The 16,141-nt window shown below is 51.0% G+C and overlaps 1 protein-coding gene across 7 annotated transcripts; it reads right to left on the bottom strand.

The window, feature by feature from the left end:
- Window positions 1–336: 336 nt before the first annotated feature.
- On the bottom strand, window positions 337–15,353 carry Ppcdc (phosphopantothenoylcysteine decarboxylase). Of its 7 annotated transcripts, none has more exons than XM_013145618.3 (7): window positions 15,186–15,353; window positions 12,117–12,298; window positions 5,141–5,236; window positions 4,202–4,330; window positions 3,490–3,693; window positions 1,163–1,331; window positions 337–922 (listed from the first exon to the last, which is right to left on the bottom strand). In XM_013145618.3, the coding sequence occupies exons 1-7, from the start codon at window positions 15,250–15,252 to the stop codon at window positions 837–839; spliced, it is 933 nt and encodes a 310-aa protein (XP_013001072.2). In that variant the 5' UTR covers window positions 15,253–15,353; the 3' UTR covers window positions 337–836. The 7 variants fall into 7 exon arrangements, with proteins under 7 accessions (XP_013001072.2, XP_013001073.1, XP_013001071.1 ...); XM_013145619.3 differs by having other exon boundaries at window positions 15,181–15,302; XM_013145617.2 differs by having other exon boundaries at window positions 15,093–15,208.
- Window positions 15,354–16,141: the final 788 nt, after the last annotated feature.

The following is a 16,141-nucleotide window of genomic DNA, read 5'->3' as shown; positions in this document are numbered from 1 at the left end:
GGGGCCTGGCCAATTCCCAAAATGTTCTAAGTCATACACTGGGAGTCCTGGACTGTATGTCCAGCAGGTAAGGAGAAGGATGGCATTCTGTAGACATCATCTCAATCCTCTCAGCAGCTCCTTGAGGGCCGCATGTTAATGCAATTGAGTCAGAGAAGTAAGGTCCTAAATCAAGATCCACAGCTACCAAGTGGCTGAACTACAGGCTGTCTAGCTTCAGAGTTCTCTGTTCTCACACATCCATATGATATGAAGACATGAGAATGCTGGTCAGTCAGCCGCCCAAACCCTTCTTCAGTTTTATCTGGCAATATCCCTGATCTCTGAAACCACAAGGAAGGATAAATGTGCTTTGCTTTATTTTCCAGCATCCCCAATCTCACAGCACGGTGTGTGGGAAATCAGAGAGTCTTGTCACCTCTGCATGGCACCGTGACTCCTCACCAAAGAATGTCCAGGGCCACCATGCCAGTGATCTCCAGCCATGGTGTTCTTAAAACCAGTTTTGGGGGAAAACAAGATCTCCCGGTCTCTGAGAGATTCCTGAATGATCATCCCTTCCCAGGGGAACAGGGACAGTCTCCTTGGTTTGCTGTGCCCATTCCAGGAAGAGTCAAGGAGGGAGCCCCCCTCCTCTAGTGGGCATCTCTTGTTCAAAGAAGGGGCTTGACTGTCCAGTCTGACCTGGAGTAGGTCGAGTCCTGGGAAAGCGCAAAACACTCAGGCCAGATGCCTCCTCAGCAAACACTGGAGCCTTCACCAGATTCGGCTGCCCTCCTCTTTTCCAGCCTGAAAACTCGTGGAGGCAAGGCAATGCCCGTAACAGAAGATTCAGTTCAACTCTGCTGGATGCCATGGTGCTGAGAGAAGACTTCTTTTACTTTCTCCACAATGGTCTCCACTTCAGCCATGGCCCCGAGACCTGGATGCAAAGTTCTCCTGTGGCCCATGATTGACTGGGTACCCCACCCAGCAACCTAGGACACGTGTGGTGAGCCTCTAAAAGTGTGTGTGCCAGGCACCTTGCACCACCACCCCCTTCATCTTAATCCTTGGAGATACAGGGTTCAGTGCTCCCATCCTCCTGCCAGGAGAAGACAGCCACAGCAGGCCAGGATGACAACTCAAAACGGAGCCCCTCCATGCCTGCTGGGGCACCCACCTTGGTCTCCACACACCAGCTTCTTGGCCACGCAGGGAACCTCAGTGTAGCCAAAGGCCTTGAGCTGGCCCACCTGTTGCGCAGTGACTGGGTGCTCCCACATGGCTGTGTTCATGGCAGGGCAGAAGAGCAGGGGCTTGTTGTGGTCCCAGGCCCGGATGACACAGGTCTGGAAAGAACAGATGTCCTGCTGCTCAGCACTACCCCTCTTTACCAGCTCCAAATTCTCCACTATCCTCCCACTCCTGGCCAGTAGCCCAGGTATAGGCTTGGGATGACAGGACATGGCTGTCCCTCAACCAACGCTTGCACTGACTGACCTCGTCCCTGGGAAGTTACCCTGAGCCTGAGCCTAAGTCTCCTCTCCACTGGCTGTCACCTCTTAGGTGGGAACAGCCCTGGGGATCAGGGACTGGCTTGGGGGTCTCCAGGAAGCTGGGGACTGACTACTCATGGGGGAGTACCTGGCAGCAGTTCTACTTCTTATATTTTATATTTTTTGAGACAGGGTGTCACTGTGTAGCCCAGGCTGGCCTGTTCACTCTTGGTGAGCCTCCTGCCTCAGCCTCCCGGGTGCTCAGATTACAGCATCTGCTACCATACCCAGCTACCAGCTCTACTGTTGAGCCAAGAAAGCGCTAGTAATTAAAGGTTCAACATGTGACAAATGTCTTTCACATGTTATCTTAAGAACTTTTACCTGGTCCCCATAAGGAAAGTTCTACACCTTCTCATGTATAGGCAGCTGTGGGACTGAGGAATGCACAGATGGGCAAGGCCACACCTGAATGTGAACATGGCCCCAAATACCTGTCACACTGGGTAGCCTCAACACTTCCAAGGCTAGGCAGTCCCTAAGTCTCTGGACCAAGTCACAGGCCAGGGCCCAAGGAGCTCACGGAGCTCAGCACTATGGGCCTTCAAGTCCTGTGGATCTGAGCACTCTTTTTTCACCGTGATAACCAGGGCAGGTCATTTAATGCTGGGGCCCCCATAAATAGTCCCCTGGACAGGCGGCTAAGCACTGACTGCGGCATGACTGCTTTCAAAGCACAGCACAGGGCTGGGCCCTGGACAGCTCCTATCTGGTCTCCTGGCTGGGCGGGGGCTGCCTGCAGGACAAGGGAGTTCCCCAGGGAGATAGGACTGGAATCTCCTTCCGGAAGTAAGAGTCCATCTGGGAAAAGAGGGAGAGCTCAGGGTACGATGTCCATGTCCGGAAGAGGCCAGGCCTCCCCTGGGACAGTGGACAGCCTCAGGGTCTGGCTGCTTACGTCAGAGCCCTTGCTACTTTCCCACCAAGTTCCCTCAGTGCACACCCAGGCTAGAAATGGACAGTTTCAGTCACACTTCCTCTTGGCTCCCGGCCACATGCTGCTTCTTAGAGGCCAAGAGATCCCTGGAAGCCCCTGACTGCCGGGGAGAGGGGGGGTTCTGAGCAGAAACCAACAGCCCCACCTCTCCCTGAGGCTCCTCACCCTGAGTCCCAGCACTTCCTGAACAAATTGAAGCAGGAGGGTGGAGGGGACCTGGTTCCCACAGTCAAGGGGTGAGTGCTGGGCCAGCACCCTAAGCTGTGCCCTTGGGAATCCACTAGTTGGGGGAGGGGCTGAATCCACACCTACTGACCTGCAGTTTGAGGAAGTCACCTTCTCTTCCTTCCTCTGATTGCTCATTCAGCACAAATTGGGCCCCCATGGCCTGGAGGCTGAAGTTGCCAGAGGCCAGACTGTTCTCAGGGTACCCCAAGTTTCAGGTGCCAGTAAGAAAGGCTCTGAGAAGAGGAAGCCGAGCTTCCTGTCCTGGATGGATGGGATGCTGCAGAGGAGACAGCCTCGCACCCAGGATACCAGCAGCTCAAAGGCTGGGAAACATTTGTGCTTTCCAGGAAAACCTTTAGAGGCTAAAGGTCACTCCTGGCACTGTATCCCACTGCCCAGCAATCCTGGAGAAGAGAGCCCTGGGATTTCAGAGGTGATGGCAGCTTCAAAGACAGGGAAAGCAGGCTGGGTTCTATTTTGAGGCTGGTCTGTGCAGTCACACTAGAGGCAGGGCAGGCAGCAGGCTGGGGGCAAGGGTGGCAGGCACCCACTCTAACCTGCTTCCTCCCGCCAAGGTGGCCTCACCTCAGCTTTGCTGCCCACTCCCCACTCCTGGCCACACCATCTGGTTGTGTTCCCCTGTTCTCCTATCAGGCTCCCTGGGAAGCATCTCAGGAGCCCATGGGCAAGCAGCCAAGGGCACCAGTCTCACAGAACACCAATCTGACATCTGCCCCTCCAACTCCTGACCCAGCTTTGGGATTCACCCACATCATTGGCACCGACCTCTAACACTCGCAATGACCCGTGGGAGTAAAAGTTCTTTCCTGCAGCTTGTAGGCCCCATTTATCCAGTGCCCAGCAGATCCCCAGGACTGACAGCAGCCAATGAAGACCACACCACTCTCCATGGAACAGTCCTCTCCTGCCTGAGTGGGGATCAAACCCTCTCTGTCCAGACTGAGTGCTTCCGAAGTCCTCAGTGTGCCTCTGGAGATGAAAGCTCAGTCATCAGGATCTAGTCACAGAGAGGGGGAAGAGAATAGTTGCCCCCAAACCTCCCCAGAATGCTCTAATAAGCAAGGAAGTCCTCAAAGGGCCAATTCCTGCTCTGTACAGCTGGACATGTCTGTCTCTTCTATCAGTGTCCCCTGACACAAAAGAAACTGAGTCTGGACCCCTGGACACTGCAAAAAGCCGGGTGTGCACTTGGTCTCCAGGACACAGTGGACATCCCTATTAGGTTGCTCCCATATACCCAGATCCAAGGAGCGGTAGAGGAGTGGGTTGAGGAGAGCCCATGGCAGAAGACACTGGAGGGCAGGGGCACTGGACACCTCAGCAGCGCCAAGGTGCCCAGTCCATCCATTGGGCTGCCTGATGGATGGTTGGTGGTACAAGTGCAGGGGGGCAGGGGGCTGCATTGTCCTGAGCAAATGTGGGTCCCACAGTGGCAAGGATGCTTGGGGAGGGATGAGGGTGCCAGGGAATCACTCACAAGCAAGTTGTCGCAGATGCCACTGGCTACCTTCCCCAGAGTGTTGGCATCCAGAGGAGCCACCAGCATGAGGTCTGCCCATCGCCGCAGTTCAATGTGCAGAACAGGGTCAGAGCGGCGCTTCCACATCTGGGAGGGAGGACAAGGACCCAGAAGGTCATGCTCAGTGTGGGTCTGGAACCCAGGGGGCCATGTGACCTCCCACCTGAGTCACCCTCCCACCTTTTTGTGTGTGTTTTTGTTTTTGAGACAGGATTTCACTATGTAGTGGAAGCTGGCTTCAAATTTACATCGATCTTCCTGCTTCTGCCTCCACAGTGCTGGGATGACAGGCCTGTGCTGCCAGGCCCAGTGAAACATCATCCCTTCCTGTAGCTGGGCTGGCAAGCAGTGGCTGTGCTGCCACAGCCTGATAGAATCTGGACTTGCGGAAACAAATGCCCCTTGTCCCGCCGCGCTATTCCCTTTATGGTCTGGTTTTCAGAGCTGACATCTGGCAGGGAACCCAGGGCGGTGGCTGCAGGAGGCGGAGGTGAAGACTGCAGGAGGCTTGGGCCTGTCCCAGCCAGCGGAGGGCTGGGGGGGGCACAGAACCCGCCAGGGGCGCCCGAGGCTGGGAATGTTTAAAAAGCCTGGCAGTGAGGCCCACACGCAGCAGCCCTGGGAAACCAGGCCTCTCCGCAGCCACATGGCCAGGGTGGTGGGAACAGAGCGCTCTGTGGTCTCATCTCGATAAGCACAAGGACACTCAGCTCCAGGCAGCCAGAGCTGAGTTCTGTAGGGCAGGAGGGGACAACGGAGCAGGACAGATGTTCTCTGCGTCATCGTTGCCAACTGATTCAACGCCCAGTCCATCTGCTCCGGCCGCCAGGACCACAGTCTGCACGACTGTCCTGGCGATGAACACGTGATGGCTGTCAGCCCAGGTCTGGCACTGACCTCCCACTCATCGGTGTCACTGTAGAGGCTGACAGGAACGTCCTGGGGGCTGTAGAAATGCTTGGCTCTCTCGGTTGTAACCACTATAACTTCCAGCTGTCACCAAGAAACGAATGAGAAACTGTTATTGGAAGTACAGGCCTGGAGGCCACACAGGGCTGGGCAGGCAGCCACTGTCCTTATAGGCTGGCAAGGAGGGGGACTTCCCCGCCTCATTGGCCGATTGTTTGCACAGTGACTTCTGCTGTCACTGAAGGTCAGGCCCTACCAGGTGTGGCTGTTTCACTTCCCCATGGCAGGTGGCTGAGAGATGAGTCACCAAGTGCCCAGAGTATAAAAAGGTGGGCGTGGTCACTCTGCAGTGAGGCCTGAGAGGGCAGGAGGGAAACTCAGGCAGAGAAGCCGCCGGAGGCCCTCACTACTTCCAGGAATAAGGCTTTGCAGATCCAGGCTGCAGGCAGGTTCCAGGAGTACCAAGCTGTGGGCCCTACAGCACCCCCTTACTAAGGGTAGGAGGTCACGGCTCCCCAGTGAGGGGCCCTGAGAAACAGCAACTCCAGAGAGGGCCCAGGTGACTGCATCACTTGAAAACAAGGCATCAGACTAACAAGAGGCAGGAGGTGCGGGAAGCCATGCCTGTGACATAAAGGACATCTGTCCAGGAGGAGAGGCCCACAGCTGCCTCAGTGAGTCCCTCACCCGGTGCGTGGCAGGGGCAATCTGCAGGGCCATCACAGGGTCCGCACATGGTGCTACATGTTGTTGAGCTCGTACATAAACTGGACGATGTCACATGGGAAAATGTGATGCCCTGGCTTCTCCTGAACTACACAGCAAGATGCTGTCCCAACCCCCTCCCCCCAAAACAAATACTCCCTAATAACAAAGAGCAAAAACTAAAACACCACAAAAGAACCCCAATACCAAGCACAAAATAGAAAAGGGTGTATGTACCAGGCACTGATGGTTCTGGGGACAGTGGCGAGGCAAGCACTCAGCCACTGCCACCTCCCCTGGTCCTTTTTGACTTAAGTCTTACTAAATTCCCTAGGCTGACCTGGAACTTGCAATCCTGCTTCAGCCTGCCGAGTAGCTGGGATTACAGGCACACATCACTGCACTTGTTGTACACTAGCAAAAACCTTCGTTATATTTGTATTATACCAAAATACCTGTAATGTGGCCTACTGTTCTATATGCGTGTTTCTTTTCCTCTGGGTGACCTAATTGATATGTTAATCAATGCTCTCCTCTGTGAAGAACTGTAAATTCCTGGGATCCTAACCTAATTGTTAACCATTGCTGCCCTCTACAAATAACCGATGTGGTGCTAAAATAAGATAACAAAAGGTTGTTAATTGCTGCTAGACTCCTCTGTTCTCTGCTGAGGAAAACAAGGATCTTCCCCATTAGCCTACCTCCTGATCCACGCCCAAACCCCTTACTTTGTAAACAGTGATATATATATAAAGGCTGCAAGTATGGGGGGCAGGACACACACAGCTTTTGCACTCTCCAACTGCACTGTGTGGCTGGGCCGAGGATAAAATAAATCAGCGCTGCTTTTTAAAATATGTTTTTGCCTCATTTTTTAAACTTGAGTTTGGGGGCCTGTTTGTGGATCACAAGGCACTCTGCTACAAGGAATGCTTTCTGGCTTTTTCTTTTGTTTTAGTTTCTGGAGACAGGGTCTTGCCATGTAGCTCTGGTTGGCTTGAACTCACTTTGTAGTCTAGGCTGGCCTTGAACGCCTAGCAATCCCGCCTCAGCCTCCTGAGTATTGGGATCACAGGCATGTGTCACCATGCTTGGATGAAATTTTCGTAAGTCAGATTTTGTGGGTTGTAAACAGGCTGATGCTGTCTCGAGTCAGTCTTAGAGGTTGTCCTAAAATTCTGTCAAAGGTACACCTGAATCCAAAAATACTTTGTCACATCCCCAGCTAAAACTGATGCACCTCATTCCTAGTGAGCCTGACACAGTGCCTGTGATGACCATGTCTTAAACACTCCCTACACACACGCAGCCTGTATTAGCAATCTACAGGCTCCTCTTCTGCCTTCTTGATAAATGGATAGCATCCTATCCAACCCTGTCCCCCAAATGTCCCCACACATCCCAAAAGCCATCAGCCATGATGCTGGACCTCAGCACCCAGAACAGAACTTGCCTGGGTCAGATGAATCACCCAAACTAATTTTAGGTAACTTTTATCACTCTTTTTTTTTTTTTTTAACCTCAAAAGATGATCCCTGGGGCTGGGGATTTAGCTCAGCGGCATAAGCGCCTGCCTTGCAAGCAGGCAGTCGTGAGTTTGATCCCCGGTACCGATAAAAAGGAAAAAGACCAAAAAAAAAAAAAAAAAAAAAAAAAGATGATCCCTGTACTCAAGAAGCTGAGGCAGGAAGATCTCCACAAGCTTGAGGCCAGCATGGCCTATGTATAAGTTCAAGGACTTATACGTAATCTTGGACTACATAGGAAGACGCCACACTCACACATCCATGAAAAAAGGGCTAAGTGTGGTGGCCCATGTTTGTAAGTCTTGTCACTTACAAGGCTGAGACAGGAGAATTTTAAGTTCAAGGTCAGTCTGGGTAACTTAGCAAGATTCTGTTTCAAAAAATATAAAGGGCTGAGGATGTAGCCCTTTATGGGCAGGGTATTCCTAGGTTTAATCTCCAGTACTACAAAAATAGAAAGATGATAAAGGAGGAGATCGCTTCCATTTGTCATCTCCTCTGCTAATGTCACACTGGCCTTCACCTCTGGATACTGATTCTATTCTTTTCCTTTTTTTTTTTTTTTTTTTGGTTTTGATTTTGAAACAGTACCTCACTATGTAGCTCAGGCTGAACCTGAACTCACAGGGATCCCCTTGCCACCCCAACCCCCAGCCCAGTGTTCTGGTCCTTGGTCTCAGTTTCCATGCTGTCTCCTGGCAGCACAGAGGGGTCCTGGGACAATGGGAACAGCCTGTGCCAGGCAGGCCCTCCAGCATCCCTCCCTGGCCTGGACAGACAGCCACATCCTTGATGGTGACCTGGGGAAACAGTAGCCAGGCCCTGGCCGGTTCTTCTGGTTTTTGATGGATGCCACTGGATCCAACTCATCAGCCCTCTGGCTTGGATCTTTCATTGTCTCTCATCCAAAAGGGCCTGGCAGGTGAGGGCTGGGCCCTGGGTCTGCACACATTGGGAAACGGTGTCACGCTACCTTCTGAGGTCCTAAATCATCCAGATCATTCATTCATTCATTCGTTTATCTGACTTTTTCAGCAAACGCTGGACCCTCTGCAGGGCAGAGACTCTGCTATGCCTTCTCGGCTTCTCCAGTGTTCTAGGAGAAGCATAAGCAGAGCTGGGCACTGAAGGGTTCCTGAGGGCCACTTCCCATTGGGAGACGCCAGGACAGTTGTATATCTGACACTTCTACAAGGAAGCTCCTTGTTTGACAGGCCTGGGACCAGCTAGATCTCATTACATCTGCAGCCTGTACTTTGTCTAACAGTTCTAGAAACAATTTCCCAAAACTACTCTGTGAGTCTGGTCTTCTGTTCTCTGCTGAAGAGACAGCAAGGATTTTGATCTAGCTGGGTGTGGTGGTGCACACCTATGATCCCAGCACTGGGGGAGGCTGAGGCAGGAGGACTGCAAATTCCAGCCCAGCGTAGGCAATTTAGGAATCCATCATATCTGTTTTCTCCCCTGCGCTTGCAGGCTGCTGGCAGAGGGCCAAGTTCAACACCTAAGGCCACTGCTGCCCAGAGCCAACCTGGGGTGTTGGTGTCAGGGCCCCACAAAAAGTTTCAAGACACTGATGGTGGCTTTTCTCTCCAGCTGCCAGTCTATAAGGCTTACAGCTAAATCCACCCTTCTTCCCTGCCCTCAGCATTCTCAGTTTGGTTGATGGCACTCTGGGGACACCTGGTGGGTGAGAAGCATCATAGCTCAGGGTTACAGAAGCACCCAACTCCCCAATGCTCACTGACTGCTCCCTGACCAAGCATACTTGGGCATCCTGAAGGGAGGCATATGTCTGAGACATGCTGCTCCTGGGGGTGACCCAGGTAAGACCTGGGGGCTCAGCACTTGAGGGTGTGGGGGGCATTCCCGGAGACCAACACCAAGTAAACCTGACAGATACACAGCTAAGCTGGGTAGAAATATATAGGCAGTCGTGCAGTATTAAGCCCTAGAAGGAGTCAGTGCAGAAGATGAGAATATACTGCAGCTGTAGCTGGCAGTGCATCTCAAAGGCCAGGCCTCTAGATAAAGACAGAATAACCAGGGCTACAATGACTCCCCAGGGAATAAGCAGTAAATTGAAGATTATACTATAATTGGTGTCCTGTGGCCCAATAAGGTCTTGATAGCCATCAGTTGCCCAGGTGGGTGCCAAGGACCTTCTGATTCATTCCTTCCAAAACAGGTCTTGGTTCTTCCCATGTGCATTTGCCACGTGACCTGCTACCCCACTGGATAAATATTACTAAGTGGCTATGCTTTTGTAATTGTATTGGTTGATCAGTTTTGCTCTGCATTTCACTCACCTCAAGATTTTACTCTATAAAACTTTCTCTGTAAAGTGGGGTTCATAGCAGCCCACTTTTAGGTCCTCTCCTGTCTCTCAGGAGCTATTTCTCTTGATAAATATTTTCTATAGTTAACCTGCATTGTTCGTTAGAATCCATTCTTTGATTTTGGGGAACACAAACTTAGCATCTCTCATATGCAGCAGGTTGGGAGTTACATTGTTTCCCTGTATCACTGGGCTGTCCCTGGTCAGCACACTACACAGGACCCTGCAGCACCAAGCCAGGGTGATGAGCTGTCCCCTGCAGGATGAGCAGGATGGGGACTGTACAGGGTGGGGGTGTTGTCTCACCAATTCCGACACCCACAGCATGGAAAGGGAGGGTAGACAGGAAACACATGCTGTCAAGTGCTTCTTCTAGCCCTGGTTTGTGCCTGGTCATCGGCACAAGAGACAAACTGTCAATCTGTGTGCCCCATCACCAGCCCACAAGTTCCCAGGAGGCCAGGCATGGGGTTCCTAACTCAGGGGCCTCTGGTTTTAAGCTGCTGTAAAAGTGGACTGTCCTCCTAGCTGTGCCAGCAGGCTGGGGGGCTGGGCACCTCCTTCCTGGGAAGTTGGGTCAGCACACCCCATGTGCAGCTGCAGGGGCTGCAGGAAGTGGCGGGTGCCCTCCCCCAGTTCAGCTGCCCATCTGTTTCCTGGGCTAGGCCTCCTGTCCCTACATACCCAACAGGAAACCCACTTGCTCCAGGTCATGGGAAAGGAGTGTGTTTGTTCCACCTCCCCAGAGGCCCTGTAGCCCTTCCAGGCCTCCTGTGCTCAAGGCTCCAGCCAGCAGTTCCCATCCAGAGTTCTGGGCAACGGAAGGAGGCGGCTGCCCCAGGCAGCAGTGCCCCCAAACTGACATGCCCAGTCTCAGAGCAGGCACCAGACCCTGCTTATCCAGGTCTGGAGATAGAAGGCTAGAAATTTGGGGAAACTGAAAAAAGCAAAACAAACCTTCCTGGCCTCTGCCAGGAGTCCCCATGAGGTCATCTGTGGGTGAGCAGTGCCCCCTGCTGGGAGTGTCAGCCACAGTGCCTGGGCTGCACCATATAGAAGACTGCAGAGCACTCTGTGGCCATGAGAAAGGGGTAGGGGTGGGAGATGGGAGGGCAGGGAAGGGAAGGGGGGGTAAAAGTGATCTAGATTCAATTATGTGTATATGTGCCAAAAACCCACGATGAATACCACTATGCATTACAAACAACTAATAAAAAAAGTATAGCTTAAGCCCAGAGAATGAACCACGTCTCCAAAAACCCAGTGTCCAGTAACACAAACAGGGTCCAACATGACCCATGGTTCATGGTCATGAGTCTAAAAAGGCAGTAAGAGCCAGGTCGGGTGGTGTATGCTCATGATTCTGGCACTCTGGGAGGCGGGGGCAGAAGCATCACAAACTAGGCAATTTAGCAACTTAGTGGACCCCGTTCCCGCCCCTCCAAATTATTCCAAGCATGGTGATACTTGCCTGTAATCCCAGTACTTGGGAGGCTAAGGCAGGAGGATCACCATGAGTTCGAGGCCAGCCTGATCTACCAAGTGAGTTCAAGGCCAACCTGAACTGCATAATAAAACCCTGTTTCAGAAAGGCCAAAAAAAAAAAAAAAAAAAAAAAAAAATTACAAAGGCAATGGAGCTTAGTGCCAATGCCCTGGATTTGATCTCTAGTTCTGCAAAAAAAAAAAAAAAAAAGTGAAAATTAATAAAATCAAAAGGGGAATAAAGCCACATAGGCTGAAAGGAAGGCTTCTGCATGGGCTCTGAAAGGTGGGAGGAGCAGAGGGTAGTGGGGCTGATGGGGTCCATTCCAGCATAGCTCACAGGGAATGAGGTCCACAGGGCTCCTCTGAGGCCAGACCAGTAAAGCCACTACCTGTCAGAGTCCACTGTTCCAGGCTTGGAACTTCTGCCCCAAAACTCACACATAAAACTAACCGAAGCTGAGGCTGCCTGGCCAGGAACAATGGGCAGAGTCCCTCACCCAGTTCATGGTGAGGGCTCAGGGGACATCTCTGAGATCTGAGCCAGGAGTTTGAGTTTGCCACAACCAGGAGCAATCATAGTACGGTATTCACCAAAAAGGGTAAGGACCACTTCAGGCAGGGTAAGAGAGGTGCTGGGGATCTGCTATACTTCCTGGCCTCCCTGCTGTAGGACCTCAGGAACTAGAGGCAGGGAAGAGGCCATCACCCCACAGTGATGGCCTCCCCTACCATGAAGCTAATCTCACACATGCTCATCCTGTGCAGGGGTCTCTGTCTCATGGGTGCCCCCTGTGCAACTACTCAGGGGATCTGGACAGTTGCCACTATCAGGAACAAGAAAACGCCATGCACTAGAAAGGAAGGGGCTGGCCCTGGGAGCCACTGAGCCATACAGAGGGGATACTCACCCCAGGAATGTCCAAAAGCCGTGACACCAGAAGGGGCAACTTCAGGGCAGCCACACTGCCAGTGACACCCACAAGAACGTGGAATTTCCTCTCCACCTGGGGTGTGGTGGCTGGACTGGAGGCCCAAGGTTCCATGTGGGATCTGGTGGCTTTGGGTTCCTGAAGCTCACAGAACAGGGGCTCTAAGAAGCAATGAGAACTCAAACTGAAGAGTAACAAAGGGTATCCCCTGAATTTACATGTTCAACCAAGAGGCAGGCAGAGCACTATCACAAGACCCCTCCACAAGCTAGGCTGCCAGGAGATACTCATATTATGGACAACCAAGATAGACAGAAATTAACAGGTGGTCAGAAAGGGAGCTAGCTCTCAAGGGAGTTGGTTCAGAGCTTGAGACACAACAAAACTGGGGCTGTGAGCAAATTTAAAGACAGCCAGGCCTGCAGGCTCCCTGGAGATAAACAACAGTCTGAGATTGTACTGCAATTAGTGCTGTCTGATCTAGTGAGCCCAGATAGGCATCAGATGCACAGGTGGGTGACCAGAACACCCTGAACCACACTCCCATCCCTTTCCAGAGATGCCTTGGTTCCTCCTATGTCAGAAGTGACAGATAGGGGCTGGGGATTTAACTCAGCAGCCTAAGTACCTGCCTTGGAAGCAGGCAGTCGTGGGTTCGATCCCTGGTACCAATAAAAAAGGAAAAAGACCAAAAAAAAAAAAAAGAAGTGACAGATAAGCCAATGATTAATGATAGGCAAGGTTAATGATACCTTGCCATATAACCTGGCTACATGCTTCACTTCCCTACAGGATCAATAGTAGCTAAACTGCTATACTTGCAATCTTATAAGTTGATTACAGTTTGCCCCATGTTGTGAGTCTGCTGTATAAAATACCCTTGGACAAAGAACCTCTGTTGTAACCGCCTTTGGGGAACACTTTTGTCTCTTAGGAGCTTTCTCTCAGTAAACCTTTCCCACTCTTAACCTTTGTCCTTGAATCTATTCATTATTTGGAAACACCACTCAGCACATCTGACATCTCACAGGTTGGTTGACACCCACAGTGGGTAAGAAAGGCAGACCCTGACTGCAATCCCAGCAGCTGGAAGGTTGAGGCAGGAAGATCACCTTGATAAGGACAGCCTGGGTTACATAGTCTGAACTACATAGCGAGTCTTTGTCTCAAAAGAAGTCTGAGTTGCACAAAGAGTTGACATGCAGGCTGGTTACAGGCCTGAGAGCTGGGATCACTGAGCCTCCAGAACCCAAGGTCCCAGCCAGGAAGATGAGCTGCAGGTGGAAAAGTGCAGCTTCTGCCCTTTAGAAAGAAGGGGACAGGGGCTGGGGGTTTAGCTCAGTGGCATAAGCACCTGCCTTGCAAGCAGGCGGTCGTGAGTTCGATCCCCAGTACCGATAAAAATGAAAAAAGACCAAAAAAAAAAAAAAAAAAAAAAAAAAGAAAGAAAGAAAGAAGGGGACAGCTCTAATGCTCATGCTTTGATTATATATGCTCTAATTTCTCAGAAAATTTGTTCGTGCCTAGAGGAAGCCAAACCCCACGTAATCATACAGATAAAACCAATATCACATATGCTAGATTCCTTTTACTGGGATCTACCAGATCTTGTCCAGAGAAAGGGTTATATGACACATATCAAGGCCTTAACTAACTATACTCAGCGGGCCTTAAATGACACCTCAGCTGCTCTCTCTCTCTCTCTCTCTCTTCAAAATAAAAACTTAGTGAAGGCTGGGGGTTTAGCTCAGCAGCACAAGTGCCTGCCTGGCAAGCATGAGGTTGTGAGTTCGATCCGCAGTACTGAAAAAAAAAAAATCTTAATGAGACAAGTCATTCTCCAAAATTAAGACATTCTAACAACAGCACAAGATATACTTGTGCAACTGTAAAAATTGAATGTCATGTGTGCATTACTGATCTTTCTAATATTTCAGTAACTATTCAAGACACTAAATGACAAATCAATGACCTTAGTATCCTTATCCTCTTTATGAGAAGTCATTATTGGCTCCTCTTTGGTGGAAATCTTTGTTGACTGTTTTCATAATTATCCTGTTGATCCTACTGTTTGGCCCATGCATATTTGTTTCTTTGGCTTTTTCTCTTCTAAACTAAAAGCTATAAACCTAACCAAGCTGAAAATGCCAGGTGTTTATTGAGGGCCTTTAGAGTGACTCTCTGTAGAGTATCTCTGCCTGCCAATCAACAACTATGATCCCTTCAGCCTCCAGAAGCCAGATGGGCCACTGCCCATTACCTCAGAGGGATGAATGTTATAGGCAACTAAATTAGATAAAATATTATCAGCAGTCAGATAGAGCCAGGCCCTCGAAGAAGTCAGTGCCAACACAAGAGACCTTACAACTGTGGGGCAGCAGACACCTCTCCACTGTGGGCCAGACCTCAAGACAGAAGATAAAATACATGCACCCACACATTTCCTAAGGATGAGCATCAGGGATTGATATTCTAAATAGATATTGCCTTGATTTATTTGAGCAATTATACTTGTAACCTTACTGGTTGATCTGTCCTGCCTCTCGCCCACCTGGTAACTTCCAATTTTTCCACACCTTGGACCCACCTCCCATCGAGGATTTGCTCTATAAAAATCCCTAGAAAAGGCAGAGTCTTTGGCAACCCACTCGAGACCCTTCTGTCTTTCTCTCAGACAGCTTTCTTTCCCCCAATAAATATATCCTACTCTTTAAAAGGGGAGGGAGGCAGGGCTGGCGTGTAGCGCAGTAGCAGCACACTTGCCTAGCACATGAGGCCCTGAGTTCGATCCCAGCAGGCGCGCGCGCGCGCACACACACACACACACACACACACCACAGAGCCACGCACGACACACACACACACACACACACACACACACACCACAGAGCCACGCACGACACACACACACACACACACACACACACACACACACGCACACGCACACGCACGCACCACAGAGGTGACCACAGCTCCCGCCTTCCGCCTCCAGCCCTGGCAGACTCAGGAACTAGCTAATCACTCAGCCCCCAACACTGCTCACCCAACCTGGTGCCTGAAAGGGAAAGCCCCAAATATCGCGGTACTTCACTGGCTCTTCCCAGGGATGCCACATGACACGCAGTATCGTGAGAGCACTGGGCCGGCACGAGGCCACAAGCCTTCTGGGAGTTGTAGTCCTTTCTCTGTCTGCAGGAAGGTGTAGTCCGCTGGATGAATTTTGACACAAATCCTGGCTGTTCTTTGTATTCTCCGGAACTCTTGCTAAGGCCTGGCCTCACTGCGCAAACGCCTCTTCTCATCTCACAGTCACAGTATCTAGGATGTAGGCACTTCACACTGTGTATTTACCAAGTCTCATTTGATAAATCAGATGCCATTTTGGGGAGGGGGGGGGAGATTAAAAACAGGGATGCAGTAAATTCTAGCCCAGGGTCTTCCATGAGGAAGAGGGTCCTAAGCGATGTCTGGTAGAAACGCCTATGAGGGAGATGCTTGAGGTGGATCTTCCAGGTTGACTAAGACAGAGGGCCAGAGCAGCTCTCCAGGCAGAGGCCACAATACCAGCCAACAGAAAGTGGGTGGATTTCCTGTCTGGCATTCAAGGACCCAAGATCTTCATGAAGCTGCTCAACCTGCAATGGGGTCTCCGCATGAGCATTGAAGGGTTCTGAGCTCCTCTTCTGCCTTGTCTACAGCAACCACCTATACATTTGATGGCAAACCTTTTAGAGACAAATGCCCAAACTGCAGTGCCGACACTGCAATCAAACTGACATACTGAGGTTTTAGTTTAGAAAAAACAGTTAACAACTTGGTGTGGTATTGCATGCCTGTAATTCCAGCACTCTGGAGGCTGAGGCAAGAGGATTGCTGTGAGTTTGAGGCCAGCCTGGAATACACAGTGAAGTTCAAGGTAAGCCTGCATGACAAAGTAAGACCCTGTCTTAAAAGAAACTCCACATACATTAACATCTTTGGTCTTAAAAAGCAAATAGCATGCT

The sequence above is a fragment of the Cavia porcellus genome, unplaced genomic scaffold (assembly GCF_034190915.1).
Source record: "Cavia porcellus strain 051 isolate PalLab524CR breed Dunkin Hartley unplaced genomic scaffold, mCavPor4.1 scaffold_38, whole genome shotgun sequence".
Classification (NCBI taxonomy): Eukaryota; Metazoa; Chordata; class Mammalia; order Rodentia; family Caviidae; genus Cavia; species Cavia porcellus.
Note: the sequence above shows the minus strand (reverse complement) of the source record. Positions and strands in the feature narration are given on the sequence as shown.